Genomic DNA, 21332 nt, shown 5'->3' with positions numbered 1-21332 from the left:
AGTGTAAACCGTGGGGATGAAGCCAGGAATCATAGTAGCTAGTCCATACTTTGGGCTGAACACTATTTTGCTTTTATTTTTATTCTGATTTCTCTTAACTGTTGGTTGTCAGTCACAGGCGTTTTTATCAATAGTAGGGTTGCTTATAAGTTTAAAAGTCTGTATGTTTTTCAATTATCAGTGTCACTAATTAACAGAGCACACTGATGTTCTTGTAGTATAAAACTGAATAAATAATATCCCCTACCCTATATCATATCCACCTCCTCATTGTTACAAAGCCTGTATAAATCTCTCTCACTCTAATATCACCCACTACCTCTGCACAGTCTAAGACAATGTACATGACACAACAGCAGGGCAGTATATTAATCACACTTCTGTAGCAAAATTAAAATTACATATCCCCACGGTCTCTATCCGGCTCCTCCCTGTACATATCTCCTCTGTTATATATGGCACACCACTATTGCTGGGTGTCAGGGCCAGATCCTGCCAGCACTTATTTAACTTTAGTCGTGTGAATAAAGTTCTGCACGTGCTTAGATGTCTGGAAGACAAGCTGGCCGCCCCCTGTGGGTGCGTCTGGAGCCGCAGTATATGTATTTACAGTACAAGAGAAAACCAAATGTAAGGCTGCTGTAAACAGCCATAACAAAGGGAATCAACACAGCTCGCTCCTGCACTGACGGTGAAGGTGGCCCCGGGGACCGTACGGGGAGAGGGATCCCTAGGGGATGGGGATACACAAACCGCCTGCCCCTCCTGCGTGCACACGTGCCCCACCTCCCCGCTGTAACACCTGCTTCTTACCCACCCAGGGTCGGGCCAGCAGCCCCACAGGACAACGGGCTCTTCTCCAGCCCCACGTCCTTGCCGGGGGGGGGGGCGGGAAGGGGGGACTCCACTCCAGGTTCCATCTTTCCGCGCCAACTGGCGGGGCTCCCGTGGGGGAAGTCCCCCCAGCACCCTGGGCGGACAGCCGGGGAGCGGACCCGTGTCCCCCCCGTCGGCACAGAGCGCGGCGCGGGAGCCGCCCGGACACCACTGACTAGGCCGCCGGACGCGCGGGCTGAGCTACCAAACAGGGCCCCAGCGCGCGGGCCAGCGGGGCTGCCGCGGGCAGGGCGGAGGGGGGGGGCGCAGTGACTCTTCTCCCACCCACCTTGGAGACGGAGCTCGTGCTCATTCTGCCCCCACGCGCTCCCACGGCAACAGCACCTCAGCCCACTCCAGCGCGCGCGCGAGAAGCTACAGGCGCATGCGCAAATCGCCCACAACAGGGCGAGTTCTCTTCCTCCAGTCGCAGAGTGAACTCGGAAACTACTCCCCCCCTTTACACAATGGGATGGGATGAGATGGTCCATCCCCTGCGGCTCCGCCCCGCGAGCGGCGCGGCTCAAACACCGGCGCGGGGGAGGGGAAAGCTTCTGCCACGCCCGAGGGTTATACAGGCCGCCGCCCCTTCAGCAGCGACGGGAAGGAACGGCTCCGCCCCGCTAGGCTAGTCCATGCGCTGTTGGGCGACGGGGGTGCACGCGCGGCTCGTTCGACGTGAGCCATGGCGGCTTGTCCCTTTCGGAGGAGCATCGCCGCTCAGGTAGCGTGTCCCCTGCGCAGAGACTCCCCCTGCCGCTGCACACGGCCCACCCCCGCCCCGGGGTCCCTGTGGTCGGGACCGGCCGGGTGTCCGTCCCCCACCCCCCGCGCTCGAACCCCCGGCTCCCAAACTCCCCTTTGGCCCTGTCCCCTCACCCCGGGGCAGGGCTGTGGGCTGTGCGGGTAACTGAGTCCGCGCTGCCAGGCAGCCCGGGGGCCCGACGGGCGCAAGCAGCCGCGCGGACACTCCGAGTCCGGTTTGAACCAGGCACGTGTCGTTGATGATAAACCTAGATGGGGCCAGTGTGATCTTCTGTCCCACCCCCTGCCTGGCGCCGGCCACGCAACTTCCCTGGGTTCGTTCCTCGGGAGCTCCAGCCTCTCCTTTAGCAGAACAGCCTGTCTTGAGCTGGAAATGGGTGGCGGTGGAGAAATGCCCTGCCTGCCACCCTTGGTAAACTGGTGCATTGGTTACTTACCCTCGCCTCGCTGTTAGAAAACGTATACCTTACTTCCACGTTGAATTTGTCACGCTCCAACTTCCAGCCAGTCTTCTAGACTGAAGAGTCCATTACCCAATATTTCAGTTTATTTTAAATTGATTAAAGGAATCTGTTTAAACCTCAAAAAGATGCTCTTAAACCAAAATAAGAGCACCTGCTAGGCATTTGCACCGGTTTCAGTTAAACCGGTGTGATTTTTTTCACATAGATGAAGCCCTGAGACTGGTCAGATACACTGCTATTGTTCAGGTCCCTAAAGACAGAAGTGAAATTGTCAGGTGTATGCTGTTCCAGTGTGTGCTCTGGCCTGCTACTCTCCCGCTGCAATGGTCAGGTGGTTCTGGGATGAGAGCAGAGAACAACACACAGGCTCCTCCTTTCTTTCACTTCCAGCATAAATCCAAGTTTAACCAGAACGTCGGGGGGGGGGGGCAGCCCCCCAACCCGAAGCAAATACTCACCAACAACCACATACCACACAACAGAACCACTAACCCAGGAACCTATCCTTGCAACAAAGCCCGTTGCCAACTGTGCCCACATATCTATTCAGGGGACACCATCACAGGGCCTAATAACATCAGCCACACTATCAGAGGCTCGTTCACCTGCACATCACCTGCAGGAGAGTGAGTTTGTGTGTGTGGTTTTTGGAGGGGGGTGGGGGGGGGGTGAGAAAACCTGGATTTGTGCTGGAAATGGCCCACCTTGATTATCAGGCACATTGTAAAGAGAGTGGTCACTTTGGATGGGCTATTACCAGCAGGAGAGTGAGTTTGTGTGTGGGGGGGGGCGGAGGGTGAGAAAACCTGGATTTGTGCTGGAAATGGCCCAACTTGATGATCACTTTTAAGCTATTACCAGCAGGAGAGTGGGGTGGGAGGAGGTATTGTTTCATGGTCTCTGTGTATATAATGTCTTCTGCAGTTTCCACAGTATGCATCCGATGAAGTGAGCTGTAGCTCACGAAAGCTCATGCTCAAATAAATTGGTTAGTCTCTAAGGTGCCACAAGTACTCCTGAACAGTCAGTGTGAGGCAATGGAAACAACTACAAGCATACCTGAGAGCTCTTTTTGTTTAGAAATATCACCAGGTTCAACCACCATTGGAATTTGCGGTCTGTTACTGTCCAGTGTGAAAGTTCTCAGCCATTTTGGGCTTTTTACACACATGACTTTACTGACTACACCTGTGCATCAGTATAGGTTTTCAGTTACTAGTACACTGAGGTTACATGTACACCACACACTTCTTACAGCAGTGTGTAGAGTATATATACTGCATGCCCCAACTTCCCAGTATGGGTATAAATCGCAATGTTATACGGTGAGGGACTGCTTAGGTGAATAAAGATACACCAGAACCCTTAGGGTATGAACCCCAATACAACTCTACGTGCCCAAGCAGTGCCTCCCCCATCTACATTGCTGTTTTTTAGCAGCATAGTGTCCCTCTGATGGAGTCGTACCCTGCTGCAGAGGAAGGCTCTGGCAGAAGGAAAAGTAGCCCCAGCAGGCTGCTAGAGCCTTTCCCTGCCACTATGAAAGACTCCAGCAGCATGGACAAGTTCCAGCAGTATAGGGTTAGATAAAGCATTTAATAAGTTTGGCTAAATAATATATATGCTTTGCGGTTTACGTAAAATGCAGTTGTTTAGCAGTCGTGGGAAGGCCTTGAAAGGTGCTGTGCTTAATTGAAAATACTGGGCTTGGAATGTGGCTTCATTGGAAAAACGACCTGGAAGGTAACTGATAAGATAGGAGAAAACTCTTTGAAGAAAACCCCCAATTATCAAGATGATTCTGACTGATTTTAACAAAGAAAGGAATTCAAGAAGCCGTGATCATAGTCATGTAGGTTCCCATACTAAGGTATAAAAGGATAAAGTCTTCAAAGTTCCTTGCTAGTACCAGCTGTCCAGTTGGAGCTAGCCAACATGGGTTTGAGCACCCAGGTCCAGTCCTGTTATAAGTAGGTGATCAATGCTTATAACTTCATGCTACTGTACAGTTGTAATTATTGCTTAGGCATTTAAGGCACCTTTGGATAAATACCATTCAGCCTTTGAATTTAATAAAGGTATTTATGGTTACATTGATGTTGTGGTGATATCCTGTATTAATAATAATGAAGTCTGCGAGTCTGTCACACAAGTCACTTTCTGTGACTTTCCATGACTTCTGTAGTGGCCAGTGTGGCTGGCCCAGGCCTCCTGAGCGGCTTGGGAAGCCCTCGGGCCAACAGCACCGGCTGGTGCTGGGGCAGTCTCGGGCCCCTGTCCCCCAGCAGCAGCAGGAGTTTGGGTGGGGGGCTGGGGGTTGGGGTGTGGGAGGGGGTGAGGGCTCTGAGCAGTGCTTACCTCGCGGTGGGGGAGGGCTCCCTGGAAGTGGTGACATCCCTCGGCTCCTAGGGGAAGGTATGGCCACACAGCTCGGCATGCTGCCTCCTCCCCAACTGCTGGCTCTGCAGCTCCCGTTGGCCGGGAACCGCAGCAAATGGGAGCTGCGGAGCCGTCAAATTGCGGCCAAGGGGAGCTGCGGAGCTGGCGTTTGGGGAGGAGGCAGCACGCAGAGCTGCGTGGCCCTGCCTCTGCCTAGGAGCTGAGAGATATCGTCGCTTCTGGGGAGCCGGGTGGGGAGCCTGCCAGCCCCAAACACCAACCCCCCAGCATCAGCGGGGGTCCCAGGCTGTGCGCTGCTGCCTGCCCCCATGGCACTCCCTGGCCCACCTCCCCAAGCACCTGCAGTGCCCCCAGGCCTTCCCCCGCAGCACCCCTGTCTGCCCCCAAGTTTTAGTCATGGGTATATAATACAAGTCATGGACAGGTCACGGGCTGTGAATTTTTGTTTAGCTGTCTATGACTTTTATTAAAAATACCCATGACTAAAACATAGCCTTAATAATAATAATTCCAACAGGCAGCTCTCTGCTGCCAGAGTATTTCACTGACGTGTATAGTTGTGCAGCTTGTTACTGTGGTGTGTCACTACACATACCTTACATACTGCCATCAGTAACCTTAGCCTTAGTAACCATACAGATTGGCAAACACTCACTTTTATTTAGCGAGTGCATAGTTGTCTAGCCAAGCGATGGCATCTTCAGTGGCGCGATGCAGTTCTTCTAGGCCACCACTGAACCTCATCAGCAGGCTTTCATTGACAATGTGCGTCATCGTCTGTGTTGTGCTGCAGCTGCACAAAGGGCTGTCACGAAAGCCCCAGAGATACTGGTTGGCTGCACAGAGATCTTGCCCGGTCCAGAACCTGTTCAACAGGGACCACTGGTGACGGGGCAGGTCAAAACCAGGTGGGCAAATTGTGGGGCTGGCGACGAGGGACTGGTTGGGGATTATAACAGATTCCATTCCTCTCACCAGAGTGTTTCCGCCCTAACATCCTGGCGTGGCGGATGACCCCATAATGGGCGACATGATGGCAAATGTGCAGCTGGTGGTTTAAAAAGGTCATTGTGGAGCGGTAGGCTTGAGTTGGTGCTTACTTTCTCCAGTAACTTGCCAGTGGCAACCACTCGTCTGATATGAGGAGGAGCAGTATTGCTCAGAACTGGAAGCCATGGGAGTGGAATCAGACGCAGGGTGCCGGAGATGATAAGCATGGTGGCAAGTAACTGTGTATCTACCAGTTTGGTGTGTGACAGTCGACTCCAAACTGGTGTGCAGTACTCCGCCACCGAATATGAGGTGGAAGAGCTGACGTCTGCAAAGTTGTAGCACGAGTACCCCATGACGAACCTGCCAGTTTGCTAAGAAGATTATCGCGCATCTTAACTTTAGCTGCTGTCTTCTTCAGATGGGCATGGTAACTCAGTGTGTGGTCTAAGGTCACACTTAGATAGACCGGTTCTACTTCATGCTTCACCTTCTGACCATCGGCTCACTATAACAGTTTTACTAGCTGCACCAAGGTCATATCTCAAACTATGTATGAGAGTCTGTTCTAAAATGGGAATGGACGATCTAGAAAGAAAACGAAGAACATTGACTCCCCTTTTCTTGAGGACATCTGGAGTTCTGTTGACAAAAGTAACTCATGCTCACCCAGTCACTGGCATTGAAAACCACTAAGGAGAGCAAATACAGGTTCCAGGTGGAAGCTCTTCCTTGGCAACTGAGTGGGCCACTGAAGAAGAAACTACATTGAGAACAAGAAGTGGCTTTGTGATTAGAAGGCCATTGTTATTCAGAGACAGATTAGTTTGTGGTGATCAGTTTTGGCTGGTATCATGTTATGTCGTAATTTAATTTTTTAAAAAAGTAATCATAACCACTTGAATCAGTGGATGCTGTCGAGGGTTAGCAGACTTCCAGGATTGCCCTGGGAGTCTCCAGGAATTAAAGATTATGTCCTGTGTTGAAACCTCCAGGAATACGTCTAACTAAAACTGGCAACCCTAATGTTGTCCCCTGTCATTTGCCGTGACCTTGTAACAGATCCGGGTCATGTGAAGGGGACTATAATAAAAGGAGCCTCTGAGCAAGGGTCCAGTATCCTTATCATCATGGTAGGAGTCCAGACAGTGGTGGCTTCTTTTCTGTATGGTGTCCCTGGGTGGTGTGGCCCCTCATTTTACTGAAGTCCTTTGGTCTAGTCCCCTGGCTGTTAAGTACGTGGTAGCTTTTAAATCCTATGTATGAGGGAAGGTGTGGGTAGTCTGGGGTGTAAGAGATTGACTAGATAAATTAGGAAAAAGAATTAGGGCTTTCAGAGAACAGAGGGAGGGAGAAAGAAAGGAAAAGTCTCTGTAAACAACACAGGAAAAGCTATTGTAGGAAAGAAGAGAGGGGAACATGGAGCGATGCCAGGAAGAGAAAATATGAAACAAAAGCAAAATTGAGTTAGTGTTTGTCTACATATCAAAGCTAGTACGCAATAAGGTAGGGGGGCGGAATTTAATGTGGATTAACTATTTCTCAACGCCATGTGTGGACACACTTATTCCAGAATGAAAGTACCTTATTCCAAATAATCTTAATCCATTTCGGAAGTGGATCAGGAATAGTTATTCTGGAATAATTCACCATGTAGAGAATCCCTTAGTAAGTAACTTTTAAAAAGTTGATTGATGTGTTAAAATTAAACGTAGCAAACACACAGTAAACTGTTTAATCCTTTAATTTGCAGGGAGTGTGGTCTCAGGGACATGGTGACATGGATTTTTCACCTTGGCTAGCACATTCAGTTTTCAGGCTAGTAAGTGAGTGAATTTTTCAAGCACTACACTTCTATAATACCATAAACACAGTATCTTGCACTGCCATACTGTACAAGGTGATACAATATAGTATAACAAAGCAGTTCATATTTATTAGAAGACAACCACCCACCCTTTAGGAGGAAGTGGCTATTAGGATGATGACTTTTTCGTGATATCTGATAGAGAATGTCGGCTCCCATCTTTTTTTTTTTTTTCCTCTCTGTAATTATAGTGAAGAAGGAATGTACCAAATTTCAAAAGTATAACTCAAGCACATGATTTAATATGAGATTTGTAAAGAGATGCAAAGTTGATAAAATTAAGATATTGGAGGGCTACTCAGAACAGCGGGAGACAAGCTCTGGTTTTTGTGTGAGAAGAGAGAACAGGCTGATGTTAAAAAAGCGGAATTAGCAGGCAACAGAGTAGAGAGAAAGGAACAAGAACAGTGAGGAAGGTTGGAGAGGTCCATTTAGGGCTTTAAAAAATGAAATCTACTGTCACCTGATTTCCCAAAGGCCTTTAAACTGTTAATATTAATCTCTCAAACTCTGTTACTGCCTCTGAGCTGCATTTGACTGGGGTACAATAAGTCCAGTAGCTAGACCCGGGAACTGGATGTTAGGATTTTTTTAAATTCTATTCCTAACATTGAAGTACCTTATTCATCTCTTTTTTCCAACATAATGTTTTCTTAATGACCTGGAGTAAATTTAAGTGTTCTGTCGGTTTTGCTCATACTTCACTGTGAGGCAAACTGGAGGGGGGTTGTTTTCCATTTAACATTGTTAAATGATTATTACCAAAAATAAAAATATTCTCTATTTTTAGGATTTTGTTTTAACAAAAGGAATCTGATTTTCTAATGAATTAACTTCCCGAATTGTGTCTACTACTTTTCTGAGCCACTGTTGGTTGGCATGTTTTTTGCAGGGAACTTCACACCATGGGCCATCCTTCGTAGATGAAGCTCCATTGACTTCATTAGAATTGCATCTGCTTCCACTAGGATTAAACATAACCCAGTATGACTGAAGATACCACTTATTCAGTTACCCTCATGAAAGAGATCTTAAATTGGGACAGCAATTGATCATCATTCATCTTCCATGCAATAAATAGTTTATATTAAAATAAAATTTATCTTTTCCATTCCAATAAACAGGTCTCTGCAGCCTTCCTTCTACAAATAAAAGGGGTTTAGAGCTGCAAGTTTTGATTAGTACAGCTTTCTCTAAAGCACCCTTTATATTTTTTCATTGGCTGTGTTTATAACACATTTTTAAAAACTGATCTTAAAATAGCTTCAGCTAACATTTTTGCCACCAGTCTGGATGGTAATTAATTTATAAAAATATATGTCACATCTGCATTGGAGCCTAAAGAGGGAATAACTTCACTGAAAATCTTTCTTATTATAGTTTTGATCTGTTTCAAATCTAGCTTTCAAGGGTTTTGAACCTGCCACCAGAAAATTTGATAAAGTCCATATCTGCACTTCCTGTCTCCAAAAAACGGTAAAGTGTTTACATTTTATGTTCTAATAAAATATTTTTTTGTGTGTGGTGCTTAATACTATAAGATCTCAGTGAACTTTTAGGGAAATACGAATACAGAAAATCAAACAGTACTGGCTAATATGAAAATTAGTGTATATTTAAATCCCAGTCAGTTTTAGAGGGACATTTAACTTAACTGTGGCTCACCATTTAATTTTTTTTTAAAACAAGCTTTTATGAAATCTCAGAACCAACAGAATCACTTCTGATACTTAAAAATGCAATTGAAATATCCCATTGTAGTGCCTGAAATGCAAATATTACAGCACTAAAAATCTGAAAGTGAAACTGATTAGAAATAAAAGTAACATTCATATTGATTTTCATTCTCCTGTCTGAGAGATGCAAAAAGTAAATTGGATTTTATTACAAGTGAAAGAATTCTTAATATAAAGTGTTATGCCCTCAAATCGTATACAAAGTGAATATAGTAATTAGGGGGAAAATGAAAAAAAATTAATTGTACATCACAGTAGGTTGGGCTTTTCTGTAGCCAGGCACGTGTTCAATAGTATCAATCTAGAAGGATCCCAGAGTTATTTCTTTATCCTACAAATGCCTACTATCCGGCATAGAAGTGAGTAGTCTTATTGATGTCAATAGGACAATTCACATGCTTAAAGTTAACCATATGTTTAAGTATTTTGCTGGATCAGAGCCCTACTGCGATAATGTTTATAGTATCAAGCCCTAAATAAAAACAGGATCACCAAAATGGAGCCGCTGCTGGAACGGAGGACTGTAAACCACGAGCACATGGCATACAGCATAGCAGTTGGGATGGGGGAGTCTACCACCATTTCCTTAACCTGTACTCAAGATAGTTCTGACAAAGGAAAAAGGATTCCTTTAAACTAGCTAACCAACTAATTGCACCTATACTCCAGCTGTTCTGTAAGTAGTCTTTGCCTTAACACCTTTTATACTCCACGAGCGTGAGGTAATCGAAAAATGCTAACACAACTGCATTTTCCATCCTACGATATCATTGGGAATCTAGATAATTTCCTCAAGACTGGCAGTCTGTCTCACATACACTCATGAAATATTGTTTGCTTATTAGACTTGGCTTTTGAAAGCCACTAAAGATCAGACATTCTGAAAAGTTTTAGGCAAGTAATATTTTTCTACAGGCTGTGTGATTGCATTATTGAATATTTTTCCTTAGCCAGTATCTTTCAGACATCATAGATTGTTCAGTTTTGTCCTCTCCTTTAAATTGAACAGGAGAAGCCTCATACGCTTTGCTTGTGTAGGTTACGCACAGTTGTCAACAATTGTCTCCAGTATCATTTATCTTTTCACTGGTCTGCCTAATAAATATTGATATTCCTTTTTAGCAGATACTGAAATTAACAAGTGGTTATTGGAAAAAATCTGTTAAAAGTTCCATTATTACTCAGATGAAATTGTGATGAGCTCTTGTGGTTCTTCTCAGAGGATATTGGGAACAGGCAAAACATGTTTGATGCTCTTTTTTGTTTTTTGACATGAAGGCTTTGAGTGAATGCCTAAATGGAATTATTCCCTACAAAAATGGATTATTAACATTTAGTAAATTTCCCCAGCATTTCAATAGATTTTAGTAACAGCAAGCTCTGTTTTATGTCTTTCTCTAGGCCAGTTGCTGATTTCCAGTTCTTTGTGGGCTCTGTGATAGAGAACAAGTCTAGTGATCGTTCAAAGCCAGATCTTCAGCTTCAAACTCAGAGGCTAGCAGAGAAGGTACTCTGGCACAATAAGCTTCTTTATTCGATACAATAACAAGCTTATTAGATAAAGAAAATGTAGCAAATTCCTTAGAGAAAATGGTACTCACACACAAACAGCTCCTACTGATTCCAATGACAGCTGCACCCATTTGAGTGAGTGTAACATAACAGCAGCCATTTGACCTAATTGCACAGGACATCTTCATGGGAAATTAGAGAAACAGGGTTAGATAAGAGTACTATAAAATGATGTCACAGTTTGATTTAAAACAAAAATAACCTGGGAGTAATTAATTGTTCAGTGTGACATTGAGAGGTGATGTCTAAAGTGTATACAGAGTTCATTCTGAGTCTACACTATTCAGTATTCCCCTTAATGGTTTAGAGACTGTTAAATCTGTAGATGATACAAAGCTGATAAGTATCACAAATACTTTGGCAAATAGGATTATAATAGGATATGATCTTAATATACTGGAAAAATTGATTACCATAAAAAAAATGAGATTCACTAAAGGTGAATGTAAACTAATATGCCTAATACACACATAGAAAGCTGTGTGTAAATACTTCAAAAGGCTGTTGTGCAAGATTGAATGCATTGCCCGGGCAGTTTTGTCACAAAAACAAGTAAATACTAAGAATGAGTTATACCGATAGGAGTGTCACATGTAAAAACAACTGAAGTAACGATTGAGTGCTGGCTAGGCCTTATTGGGATACTGTGTTCAGTTTTGACACTACACTTCAAACAGACTGGAGGGAGTTCAGAGAAAAGCAGCAAAAACAAGAGGTTTGGCGAGTGAGACTGAGGGAAAGTGACAAGATCTGGGCAAGAGATGGGACGATTGAGGGAAGATGTAACGGGTACTTTGGCCAAGGAGTGCTTTGTATAGCTCAAAGAAGAAGAGACAAAGGCCTAAAACCTGATCTGATTTACACTGGCTGCCCGTAGCCACAGGGGAGTATTCTGGAAGCTGGGGATTAGCAGAGAGTAAAGGAGCCCACCCAATCCCCTACACTAGTGGCCAACAAAACGTTGGTGGGATACTGGACTAGATGCATCATGGCAATTCCTATGTTCCTTAGGCAGACTGAGGAATCTTCATCAGTGGAGATGCAGTGTTTCTGCTTAGTTCCATCACTAGTTAATTTGAAACAAAGATCAGTAACCAAATAATTTATATTAGAAGTTATGCAACTCCTTATTTTCATTTCTCTGGGCAGGTTTTATTGGCCATAGAAGTCTGCCCATTTAATAAGGAAGAGGCCAAAACTCTCAATTAGAGAGAAGACAAAGTAGCCAAGAAAAAGCTACGTTAACTCTGATTGCCATTCAAAGTTAGATTTGGAGTTCAAATATACTTTTGGGGGCCAATTTTCAAAAAAAGTCTTAAATAAATTTTAAACCTAATTTTGAAAAGTGTTGAGCACCCAGCAGCTTCAGTTGATACTGCTGGGTGCTGAGGATTTGTGAAAGTCAGGTCTCTTATTTAGGAACCTCTATAAGGATTTTGGAGCCTAACTTCGGGCTCCTATGTTTTAAGGTATTAGTGACTGGCATTATAAACACTAACATGTGTCATGCAAGCTGTCACATGCATCTCAGTACCTATCTATATTGATATAAAAATCAACTCTTTCATTCCATTAAAATGATAGAAATGGACTAGATCAAAAGAAGAGAAAGTACAATATCTGAGGGTCAACTAGATATTCATGTGTTGGAGATGGTTTGGAAATAATGAATGCAAGTCTACCTTTCTATGAGGGGATGGATTTATTAGATGACCCACTGTACGTCCTTTCCATCCTAAACAATTCTAGCCAATATAATATTGCATGTCTAATGAAGCAAATGATTTATTCACCTGTTTTTAATGTGTTTTTTAGCTAAAATGTGATACAGTAGTGAGAGAAATCAGCACTGGTCCAGGAACAGTGAACTTCACAATAAATAGGGAATTATTAGCAAAGGTAAGTATTTTAACACACATGAAATATTAACAATAATGACAAAATTAGCCCCTCTACATAGAAATGAAAAACCATCTACTGTAGTCTTAGTGTAGAACTTTACATTCAAACAATCATTGTTTCAGTTTAAAAACCATATATTCCCTCTCTCTAAGGATTGACTAAACAGCTGTCTTTTATTATGCATGCTGAGAATTTGGAATCAGGTTCACAAAGATCTCTTCTTAAAAATATAAGGAAGTAGTTTCTCTGACACAGTTTAATAATTCTGACTTTTCTTCTTCCCCTTAAGTCTAAATTTGGTCTACAATTTAGGGTCAGGTCCTAAATTGTGCAAGTCAAAAATTTAATCTTGGTTCTTGTGCTCCAAGGCCTTTGCTAGAGGTGGAAAATACTATTTTATAAAGACATCTAGAATTGTAATTTTTGCTCTTTAGATTTTACCATATTATGGTTTGTTCAAAACTTCAAAGACTGCTGGCTAATTGGAAAAGATAGCTTAAATGTTAAATCAATAACTTGCTGGAGGGAAGTTGGCCACTCACCTTTGTCACTGGTGGTATTATCCCAAAGTAGACTCTGATTTCTGGGTCCTTGTTTCAAGATCCTTAGGGAGATAGGTGGATGGGTGGTACAGCTAGACTCAAAAGTCTTTTTGTAGGTTGGTTGCTCAACTAGTTCATTGAGCTAGAAGCATGTTCTGAAAATCTAAACCAGAGACTGAGCAGTTTTTAGAGTAGCAGCCGTGTTAGTCTGTATTCGCAAAAAGAAAACAAATTTATTTGAGCATAAGCTTTCGTGAGCTACAGCTCGGATTTGACAGATTGTTGTCTTGGAAAACTGATGGCCTGTTTCTGGGGAAGTGAAAATTCTCATCTATATTGGTGAAGCCCAAGAAGTTGCCTTCTCCTATAAAGACTTTTGCTGAATACTTTTACATTGTGGTCATTGTGACACGTTTCAATCGGTCCAAGCCCCTAGGGGCGATGGAGAGCTAGGTCCCACTGGCAGGCCTTAATCACACCTTTCGGGCACTGGGGAATTAGCGGGAAAGGTGTGCTGGCCGGAGTCTGCAGCGCACCCCTCAGGCAGGGGCGCACTGGTATGGGTTTGTAGCGCACAGTTCTGCTACCCAAGGCAGGTTGGCCGGGGTAGGGGAACGCAGGCCCACCCAACTCCACGGTTCAGTTCTGCCCCTGGGCTACTTCCTACCCGGTCTCTCAAGCGGGTCTCTCCGGTCCCTCCAGCTCATCCGGGTATTCCGCTGCTGGCAGCTCCAGCTCCCCCTCTGTGTCGGGCTCACGCTGGCCCTGGCTACAGCCGGGCCCCTCCAGGTCCTCCGGATACTCAGTGGCTGGCAGTCCTGGTCGCCACAGGCCTTCCTCCCGGTCAGGTTCCTCCTGGCCCAGGGTCTGGAGGGAGCAGCCTGCGTCTGTCTCCCTCCCTGGTGCTCCTCTCTTTGGGCAAAGGGCCCCACCCTTTGTACTTCCTGTCCCACCCCTCCCCTTCTGGGGATTGGCGTAAGCTTGGTCTGGCCCTGCCCACTCAGGCTGAGAGGGTGGCTCTTTACCCTCTGGTTCAGAGGGAAGCCACCCTGGCTCCCTACAGTCATCAATTTGTATGTAATAGAAATTAAGAATACTCTCTTTCAGTCTGCTTCTTAGTTATTAGTGCTATGTGCACTTCTATTGATTAGATTCTTTTTTATTTTTTACCTTATCCTACGAAAAACATTAACATAGTTACAAATGCCATAAAATTATCATTTAATTTTAAACTGGTCACATATAATCCACTTTAACAATATGTGAATTTAGTGTGACTGTTCAATCAGATTTTTACTGGCTCTTGTTTCAGAGCTGATTAATGGGCAAGATTTGGTCAGATTGTCAGTTAAATCAAAAGTTTCCTCTCTTAGGGCCCTGTTCAGCGCTCCTTATTCAAGCACAACGCCCACTGACTGCCTGACTTCAGTGTGAGTTTTGCCAGACTCAGTGCAGAATTAGGACATAATCATGCCCCTCTCAGGTTATGAGGAAGAGAGGAGAAGTGTGGTAAAGAGACAGAGAAGGAAATGGGCAAAAAAACATAGACCCAAATCCCTTTAAGTAGGAGAAAGGAAAATGAGACCACTGGCCTATTGTAATTTTGGTTATCTAATGGGATGGGCCCTGATACTATAGTAATACTGTAAGTGCCATTATAAGAGCATAAAATATTTCTGTTGAAGAGCAGTTCAGTTTCTGTGTTTCTGCATGAGCGGCCTCTAACGATTTCTCTGAAATCCTTATATTCTTCATGAAAATCTTTGCTCTTCATGGATATGTCATTTCATATGGTTACGATACCATCTACCCTTTGGCAAGCCCCCCCCAGTATCTGTAGCCCAACATGCTAAATTTTTTGGACACTGAACTTTCTGTGACAGACAAGTACATACAGAAACATATTTTTAATGAATTAATACAATCCTTCTTTATATATTGTATTAAATAAAAATTTCCATTTTTAATGTTTTTCAATATATTTTAGTCAGCCCTCCATAATTTCAAGGGACAAAGTTGCAAAATGCAGGGTGGTGCAAAATGTTGTGGGGTGAGGAGCCCACTAATCCTAGCCTAACCCTACCTCTGCAGTTTCTTCCTTCGCCCTCTAACCTGAGTGACAAATGGTGATATTAGTGGAAATCAGGCTTTTCTGGTTTTCTGATTTTTCACCAAAATCAGTGCGGCCTAGAAAATTCCCTGAAATTTTGGAGTTGATGGGATGCAGTTTTCAAAAATTGTTGTTACAGACACACAAATCAAAATGCCATGGGGTTTAGTGTGGGGCCTTGCTTTGTCTGGCCAACTGTACAGATAACCCTCAGTGAGATTGCTTACATGCATAAAGGCTGCAGGATTAAGCTTTTAGGCAATTAGTAAAACATTAAAAAAATTCTTTGTTGATTGCTCTTTTTCCAAACCATTTTTTTTCTTGCTTTTTAGACTGTGTTGCAGCAGGTATTTAAAGATGGCTCAGAATATGGAATAAAAAGTGAACTTTTCTCTACGCTTCCCAGAAGAAAGATAGTGATTGAGTTTAGGTGCGTACATGGGTGAAGTCCTTTTAGAAGAATCAATAAAATACCTTACGTTCTTTAATAACAAAGGTGATACTGCTGCATTGTTACATGTATGGTATTCAGCTGCATTAGTACATGGGTAGCTTATTTGCAAATACAACGTAAATCATATTTGGGGCTTTTTTCCCCCCTAGAACTGTTAAGGATATCTTCACTATTTAGTGTGATAGTTCAGGCCTTGATTTGACCCTCATTAAGAATGTTCTGATTTGGAGGATGATAGTCTTTTTCGTTTTAATTAATTCTGTTATGAAGAAACTAAGGCTGAATTTTCACCCTTTAGCCTCAATTTTTTAGGCTTTAACTGAGCTTCAGTTGTTGTGGGTGCTGTTCCGCACCCACAGTTATTTGCACCTGCAATTCAGATCACTTTGATGCCTACATCCAAGATTTTCACGAGCAATCAAGCATTTGGATGTCTAAATGTCCTAAACTGCAGGCACAAAACTACTGGTGCAAAATTGTGTCTCCAGTTATTTGTTCCTGAAAAAACAGGTACCTGGTTAAGACTCTTTATTTCAGGATATTTGCACTGTACTCTGGTTTGCTTGCTCACTTGTGCATCTTCCACCATCTGGTTAGGTTGGCAACTGAACAACAACGATATTGTCAGGTCAGAAATAAGTAGTTGGCTTTTTTAAATTTTGGGCTGGATGTTCAGACCCTGGCCTGAGTATTTTTTTTAGGCACAAATAATTGTGAGCACAATTTTGTGTCCACAAAAAATGGACTTTGATCTCTGAAAATCTGGCTCAAAATTATAAAAAGACCTATTTGCCTTATCTTCGCTGTGCTGCGACATGGACAACCTGCCAGCAGAGGAAGCACAAGAGAACTAGTAAATCAAGGATAGTACTGTACAAGTGTCCAGGAGAAGTAAACTTTAAATGCCCTGAGGTTAATTAACCTAAATGATTCTGACTTACAAATGAGGAAGTAAATGAAACCACTTTGGTGGTTCTCAGCTGTTGCAGGGAGTGGGGAGGAGGTGTCCTGTGGGTTTGAAAATATTTACCAGAGCTCTGCTCTTGTTTGGTTCGACTGAATTTAATTCCTGCAAATAGTAATACTTGATTGCAGTTACTTGGGGTTGGTATTTGAAAGGGAGTATGCCCTGAAGGGCATACAGAGTGTGTAGGGCTTTGTATGAAAGCCTTGCAATGGAGTCACATTTACTCCTAGGAAGGGAGGTAAAAGTAAAGGTCTGTTGTGAAAAATCCCTACTTGCATAATTTTTATATAGTGACAGAGATTGGTGCGAGTACTTTGTTATCTACTTCGTATACAACTTTTCAAATACAATCCTAATTGTGAAGGCAACATGGTTTTTTTTGATGCCTTGCCTTCTGGAGCAAAATTGGGACCTGGATCCCAGCTCATAATTAGATCAGCCTGGGAATTTTATTGGAAAGGGTGGGAGCTGTGTTTTCCTTTAGCACTTTTCAGGACATGGAAAGAGTGTAGCAACTGTTTGGATGTGTGTTAGGGGAGACAATGATCTGGCAGTTCTATGTTTTGTACAGTGAACAAACGTTAACTATGGGTATTTATTGCAGTTCACCCAATATTGCCAAAAAGTTTCATGTAGGACACTTGCGGTCCACGATAATAGGTAAGTACACATTTAACTACAGCCTAGAAAATCTCCTGTGTATCCTCTGTGGAGTTCAATAGAAAATCCTATTGAATTTCATTCCTATAGTGGAGAGGCCATGTCTGGCCAACCTTATGTTTAATAAGAATCTGCTACTGATTAAACAGTGAAGGAAGGGAGTAAACAACAAAAACTCAGTCTGTTACAGACAGATTTATTAATGAGCACATTACTTAGTTATAGTACAGTGAGCATTAAATGAGGAAATCCCAAATTAGAGATTTAAAATGGCATCCGAGAAAGACACTGTTAGAAGCCTTTGTTGGTATATTTTAAGTCCTTTTAAGACTAACTTTCATTTCTGGTTTGTCCAGTTGTCTTAGAAGTTGTCTGTCATGAGGTTTGTTTATAATACATTAACTACTATATGTCAATATTGCTGTCATGGTGATTGTCGGCCCAGTTCTGACCTCAAATACAGGGGATAAAACTCTCGTTTACTCCTGTACATAACTGAATTGTTGTGCGTTAGTTTACCACTCAACATTCCAGTGGCACAAAAGCTATTAAGTGAAATTTTAGCTTCACTGTTTTTTCTCTTTCAGTATTTCCCCATATCTGTGTATAAAGTGCTACTTTACTGACAAGGATAACTGTCTGCACTGCTGCATCATCTATTGAGTTAATACTGCGTCCAACCATTTTGTACAATGTCATTGTTAGCTAAGTGGTACAAGGTGTCGTAGCTCCTCCTTTTCACACCATCTCCTGTGGGGAGGACCATTCCCCAAAATAACCCTATAGATCACTGTCTACATGGAAGGGACAAAATAAACTGAATAGCATGAATGAATCTAATAGAAAATTATGATTGGGTGCTGTAACATGGTGTCAGGATAAAGGTTCCAGGAGAAAGAGACAGAGCTCTGCAGCTGAGTCACTCTGATATCAGACCAGATGGGTCCTTTTATACTCCTGCATCAGAGCTAAAAGGGTTTAAGCCCCTTTAAAGCAGGGGAAACCAGGGGCAGAGACACAGAAGTTAAGCAAGGAAAAATCTTAAGAACAGCCCGGCTCAGGAGAAAGATGTGGTTGAGGGATTTTTTGCATTTTAATTACAGTAATATTAAAAGCAAGCTTTAGGAAGGGGTTAAAGACTGGACCCTGTCTTGTGGGTATAATGTATTAGGAGCCGGGTTGGAATGCAGCCTGTTTTCAGATACTGTGATGGTTCGAGCACAGCACTGGAAGTCGTGAGTTTTTGGTACTTTTCCTAGCTTTGCCACTAACATGATGGGTGAACTTGGGCAATCACTTAACTTCTTTGTGTCTGTTTGCCTATCTGAAAAATGGGGTGGAGGACTGATGTATTCTACGGCAGTGTTGTGAGGATGCACTGAGGCTTGAAAAGCATTTTGTGATGGTCAGCTGAAGAGCACCATATCAACACAAAATATGATGTTTATTTTCTGTATAACAATGAAAGAATATACAGCGCCTTCCAGTGCGCAGAAACCCCCACAAGACCTGAAAGAATTAACAGTCTAACTGATTCATTTCAGCAAGAAATTTGGTAGAACAGTACATTTTAAATTGGATTTGTAATGCAGACTGTATCAAAACAAAACTAGTATTAAGAATGAGAGAACACTTACTGTTTTGAGTAATAATAATAATTTTGATTACCAGGGAATTTTGTAGCAAACCTCAAAGAAGCACTTGGACATCATGTAACAAGAATAAATTACCTTGGAGACTGGGGCATGCAATTTGGTATGTTTATTTTCTCTTTCACAAATAACATTATCTAGGCTTACAACCTCAATTTCTTGCTGCCTCACTGGATTTGGCTATAGCAAAGATTAATAATTGGACAGGCTCATGCTGCTAAAACAAGTTATAGACAATAAGTGAACGGTTAGAGCTGTATATATCCTAATACTGAATTCTTTTGTCATGCAAAACCCTTCATGTCTTTGGGAGTTTTGCTTGTGTAGGAACTACAGGAGTCTGAACCCACTGTGCTCAATTTATTTACCTCACACTTGTAGACATAACCATAGAATAATTTTGTGAAACAGCAGAACAATTTGAATTCATATTGCACAGTTGCTCTCCTGTCTTGCATTCTGTTTTGTGCCTTTAGCTTATCAAACCCCTTTAGGCCCATGCCTACTAATGTACAGAACTGTGCATGGTTGATGATAATTAAAAGTCCCTGTTTGCCAGCACTAAAATCAAACATCTGAGAAATGTTCAAATAGCTGCTATTTAAAAAGTGCTTGAAGAAAGAAGAGGGTAATATCAATATCAATTTTACCCCCACAACTGTAGAAGCAAGGACTGGAAATTATACTGCTCTGGAGTGTCAGATGGGCAAATGTTTATTCTTGCACCAATGACTGCCCTAATGTCTCATATTACATGAGCCACCATGACTGTAATCATTTATTTTATATCAGAGGAGACCTGAGATTCATTCCAAGCTTCATCATTTTTTAACCCTGTCAGTCTGAAAGATATCAAACCTTAACTTCACCGTACTTTTGCCCCTCCACTTCCACGCCCTCCAAAAGAGCTATTTGTGATAGTTTTCTAGAGGTTTTAAAAATGTATTAGTATTAACTTTCTGTTACTCTGAGACTGGGTATACTCATGGTAGCTAATACATTCAGACTTTGAAGACAGATAAAAAAAAAATAGTGCCAACAAAATTTTGGTTTAAAAAACAGAAAGCAGACAACAATTTTTCTAAAATGTGTGGCATAAATAAAATAGTTGTGTATCGTGGTGCATTTATGGCATTTGGTTAGGGCGATGCTTAACTCCCAAAATCATATCAATAAAACTTCTATGCCCCTGCATATTATTATGTGTTCAATCTCCTCTATGTAGATGATACATATATTAAATGCCAGCCCTGCACAGTTCTACCTGCCCTCTTGTTTGGGACAAGTATCTTTTAGTTTGGTTGATTAATTGTTTTGGACAGATGAGAAAAATGTTAGTGTATTCATAATCCTTGTGTGGATGGGTGGATGTTTTCACATGACAGGTTTGCAAGGCAACATAATTGCATTTTTCTGATACTTTAAAGGCAGGTAACAAATATTTTGCTTTTTGTCATGTTATTTCAAACAAGCCTCTCTAGGTCCTGAACCAGTGTCACTGAAGTCAAAAGGGAATTTTGCTATGGACTTCAGTGGGCAAAAAACTGAGCCCTGTGGAATTTAATAAGGAGGGATACTTGTATGATGAGTTGGCTTAAAATTAGACTGATTTCATAGTTACATGTTTTATTTTATTTTTATCCCTTTGATATGACTTCATCTTTTTTTTTTCTTCTTAAAGTGCACACTGCAACAATATTTAAATAGCAAAATAAAATCTGGTTAAGGCTGCTTTTCCCTGCTGTGCTTATCTGCTCTGTTAGAATAATAGAATATTAGCGTTGTTAGAGACCTCAGGAGGTATTCTAATCCAGTGGTTCTCAAAGCCGGTCTGCTGCTTGTTCAGGGAAAGCCCCTGGTGAGCCGGACCGGTTTGTTTACCTGCCACGTCCGCAGGTTCGGCCAATTGCGGCTCCCACTGGCCACGGTTCGCCGGTCCAGGCCAATGGGGGCTGCGGGAAGGGTGGCCAGCATGTCCCTTGGCCCGCACCGCTTCCCACAGCCCCCATTGGCCTGGAGCGGTGAACCGCGGCCAGTGGGAGCCACGATCGGCCAAACCTGCGGACGCGGCAGGTAAACAAACCGGTCCGGCCCGCCAGGGGCTTTCCCTGAACAAGTGACAGACCGGCTTTGAGAACCACTGATCTAATCCAATCCCCTACTCAAAGCAGGACCAACACCAACTAAATCATCCCAGCCAGGGCTTTGTCAAGCCAGACCTTAAAAACCTCCAAGCATAGAGATTCCACCACCTTCCTAGGTAACTCATTCCAGTGCTTCACCACCCTCCTAGTGAAATCGTGTTTCCTAATATCCAACCTAGACCTCCCCCACTGCAACTTGAGACCATTGCTTCTTGTTCTGTCATCTGCCAC

General features: G+C 43.0%; 2 protein-coding genes across 7 annotated transcripts in view; one reads left to right on the top strand and one right to left on the bottom strand.

The window, feature by feature from the left end:
• ORC3 (origin recognition complex subunit 3) overlaps nt 1-1425 on the bottom strand; it is an 80135-nt gene extending 78710 nt beyond the window's left edge. For both annotated transcript variants that reach the window (XM_074948086.1, XM_074948087.1), the window contains exon 1: nt 1166-1425. In XM_074948086.1, coding sequence (XP_074804187.1) covers nt 1166-1189 — 24 coding nt within the window. In that variant the 5' untranslated portion in view covers nt 1190-1425. The remainder of the gene's footprint in view (nt 1-1165) is intronic.
• The window catches only part of RARS2 (arginyl-tRNA synthetase 2, mitochondrial), a 58507-nt gene continuing 38491 nt past the window's right edge, over nt 1317-21332 (top strand). Inside the window, exons 1-7 of one of the 5 annotated variants that reach the window (XM_074948090.1) lie at nt 1320-1600; nt 8765-8838; nt 10500-10605; nt 12486-12569; nt 15557-15654; nt 17250-17305; nt 18977-19060. In XM_074948090.1, the coding sequence (XP_074804191.1) occupies nt 1562-1600; nt 8765-8838; nt 10500-10605; nt 12486-12569; nt 15557-15654; nt 17250-17305; nt 18977-19060 (541 nt within the window). In that variant the 5' untranslated portion in view covers nt 1320-1561. Of the gene's footprint in view, nt 1601-8764; nt 8839-10499; nt 10606-12485; nt 12570-15556; nt 15655-17249; nt 17306-18976; nt 19061-21332 lie in introns of all 5 variants that reach the window. The other 4 variants (XM_074948091.1, XM_074948093.1, XM_074948092.1 and 1 more) reach the window with 4 other exon arrangements.

This window comes from Natator depressus, chromosome 3 (assembly GCF_965152275.1).
Source record: "Natator depressus isolate rNatDep1 chromosome 3, rNatDep2.hap1, whole genome shotgun sequence".
In the NCBI taxonomy this organism is placed as follows: Eukaryota; Metazoa; Chordata; order Testudines; family Cheloniidae; genus Natator; species Natator depressus.
Note: the sequence above shows the minus strand (reverse complement) of the source record. Positions and strands in the feature narration are given on the sequence as shown.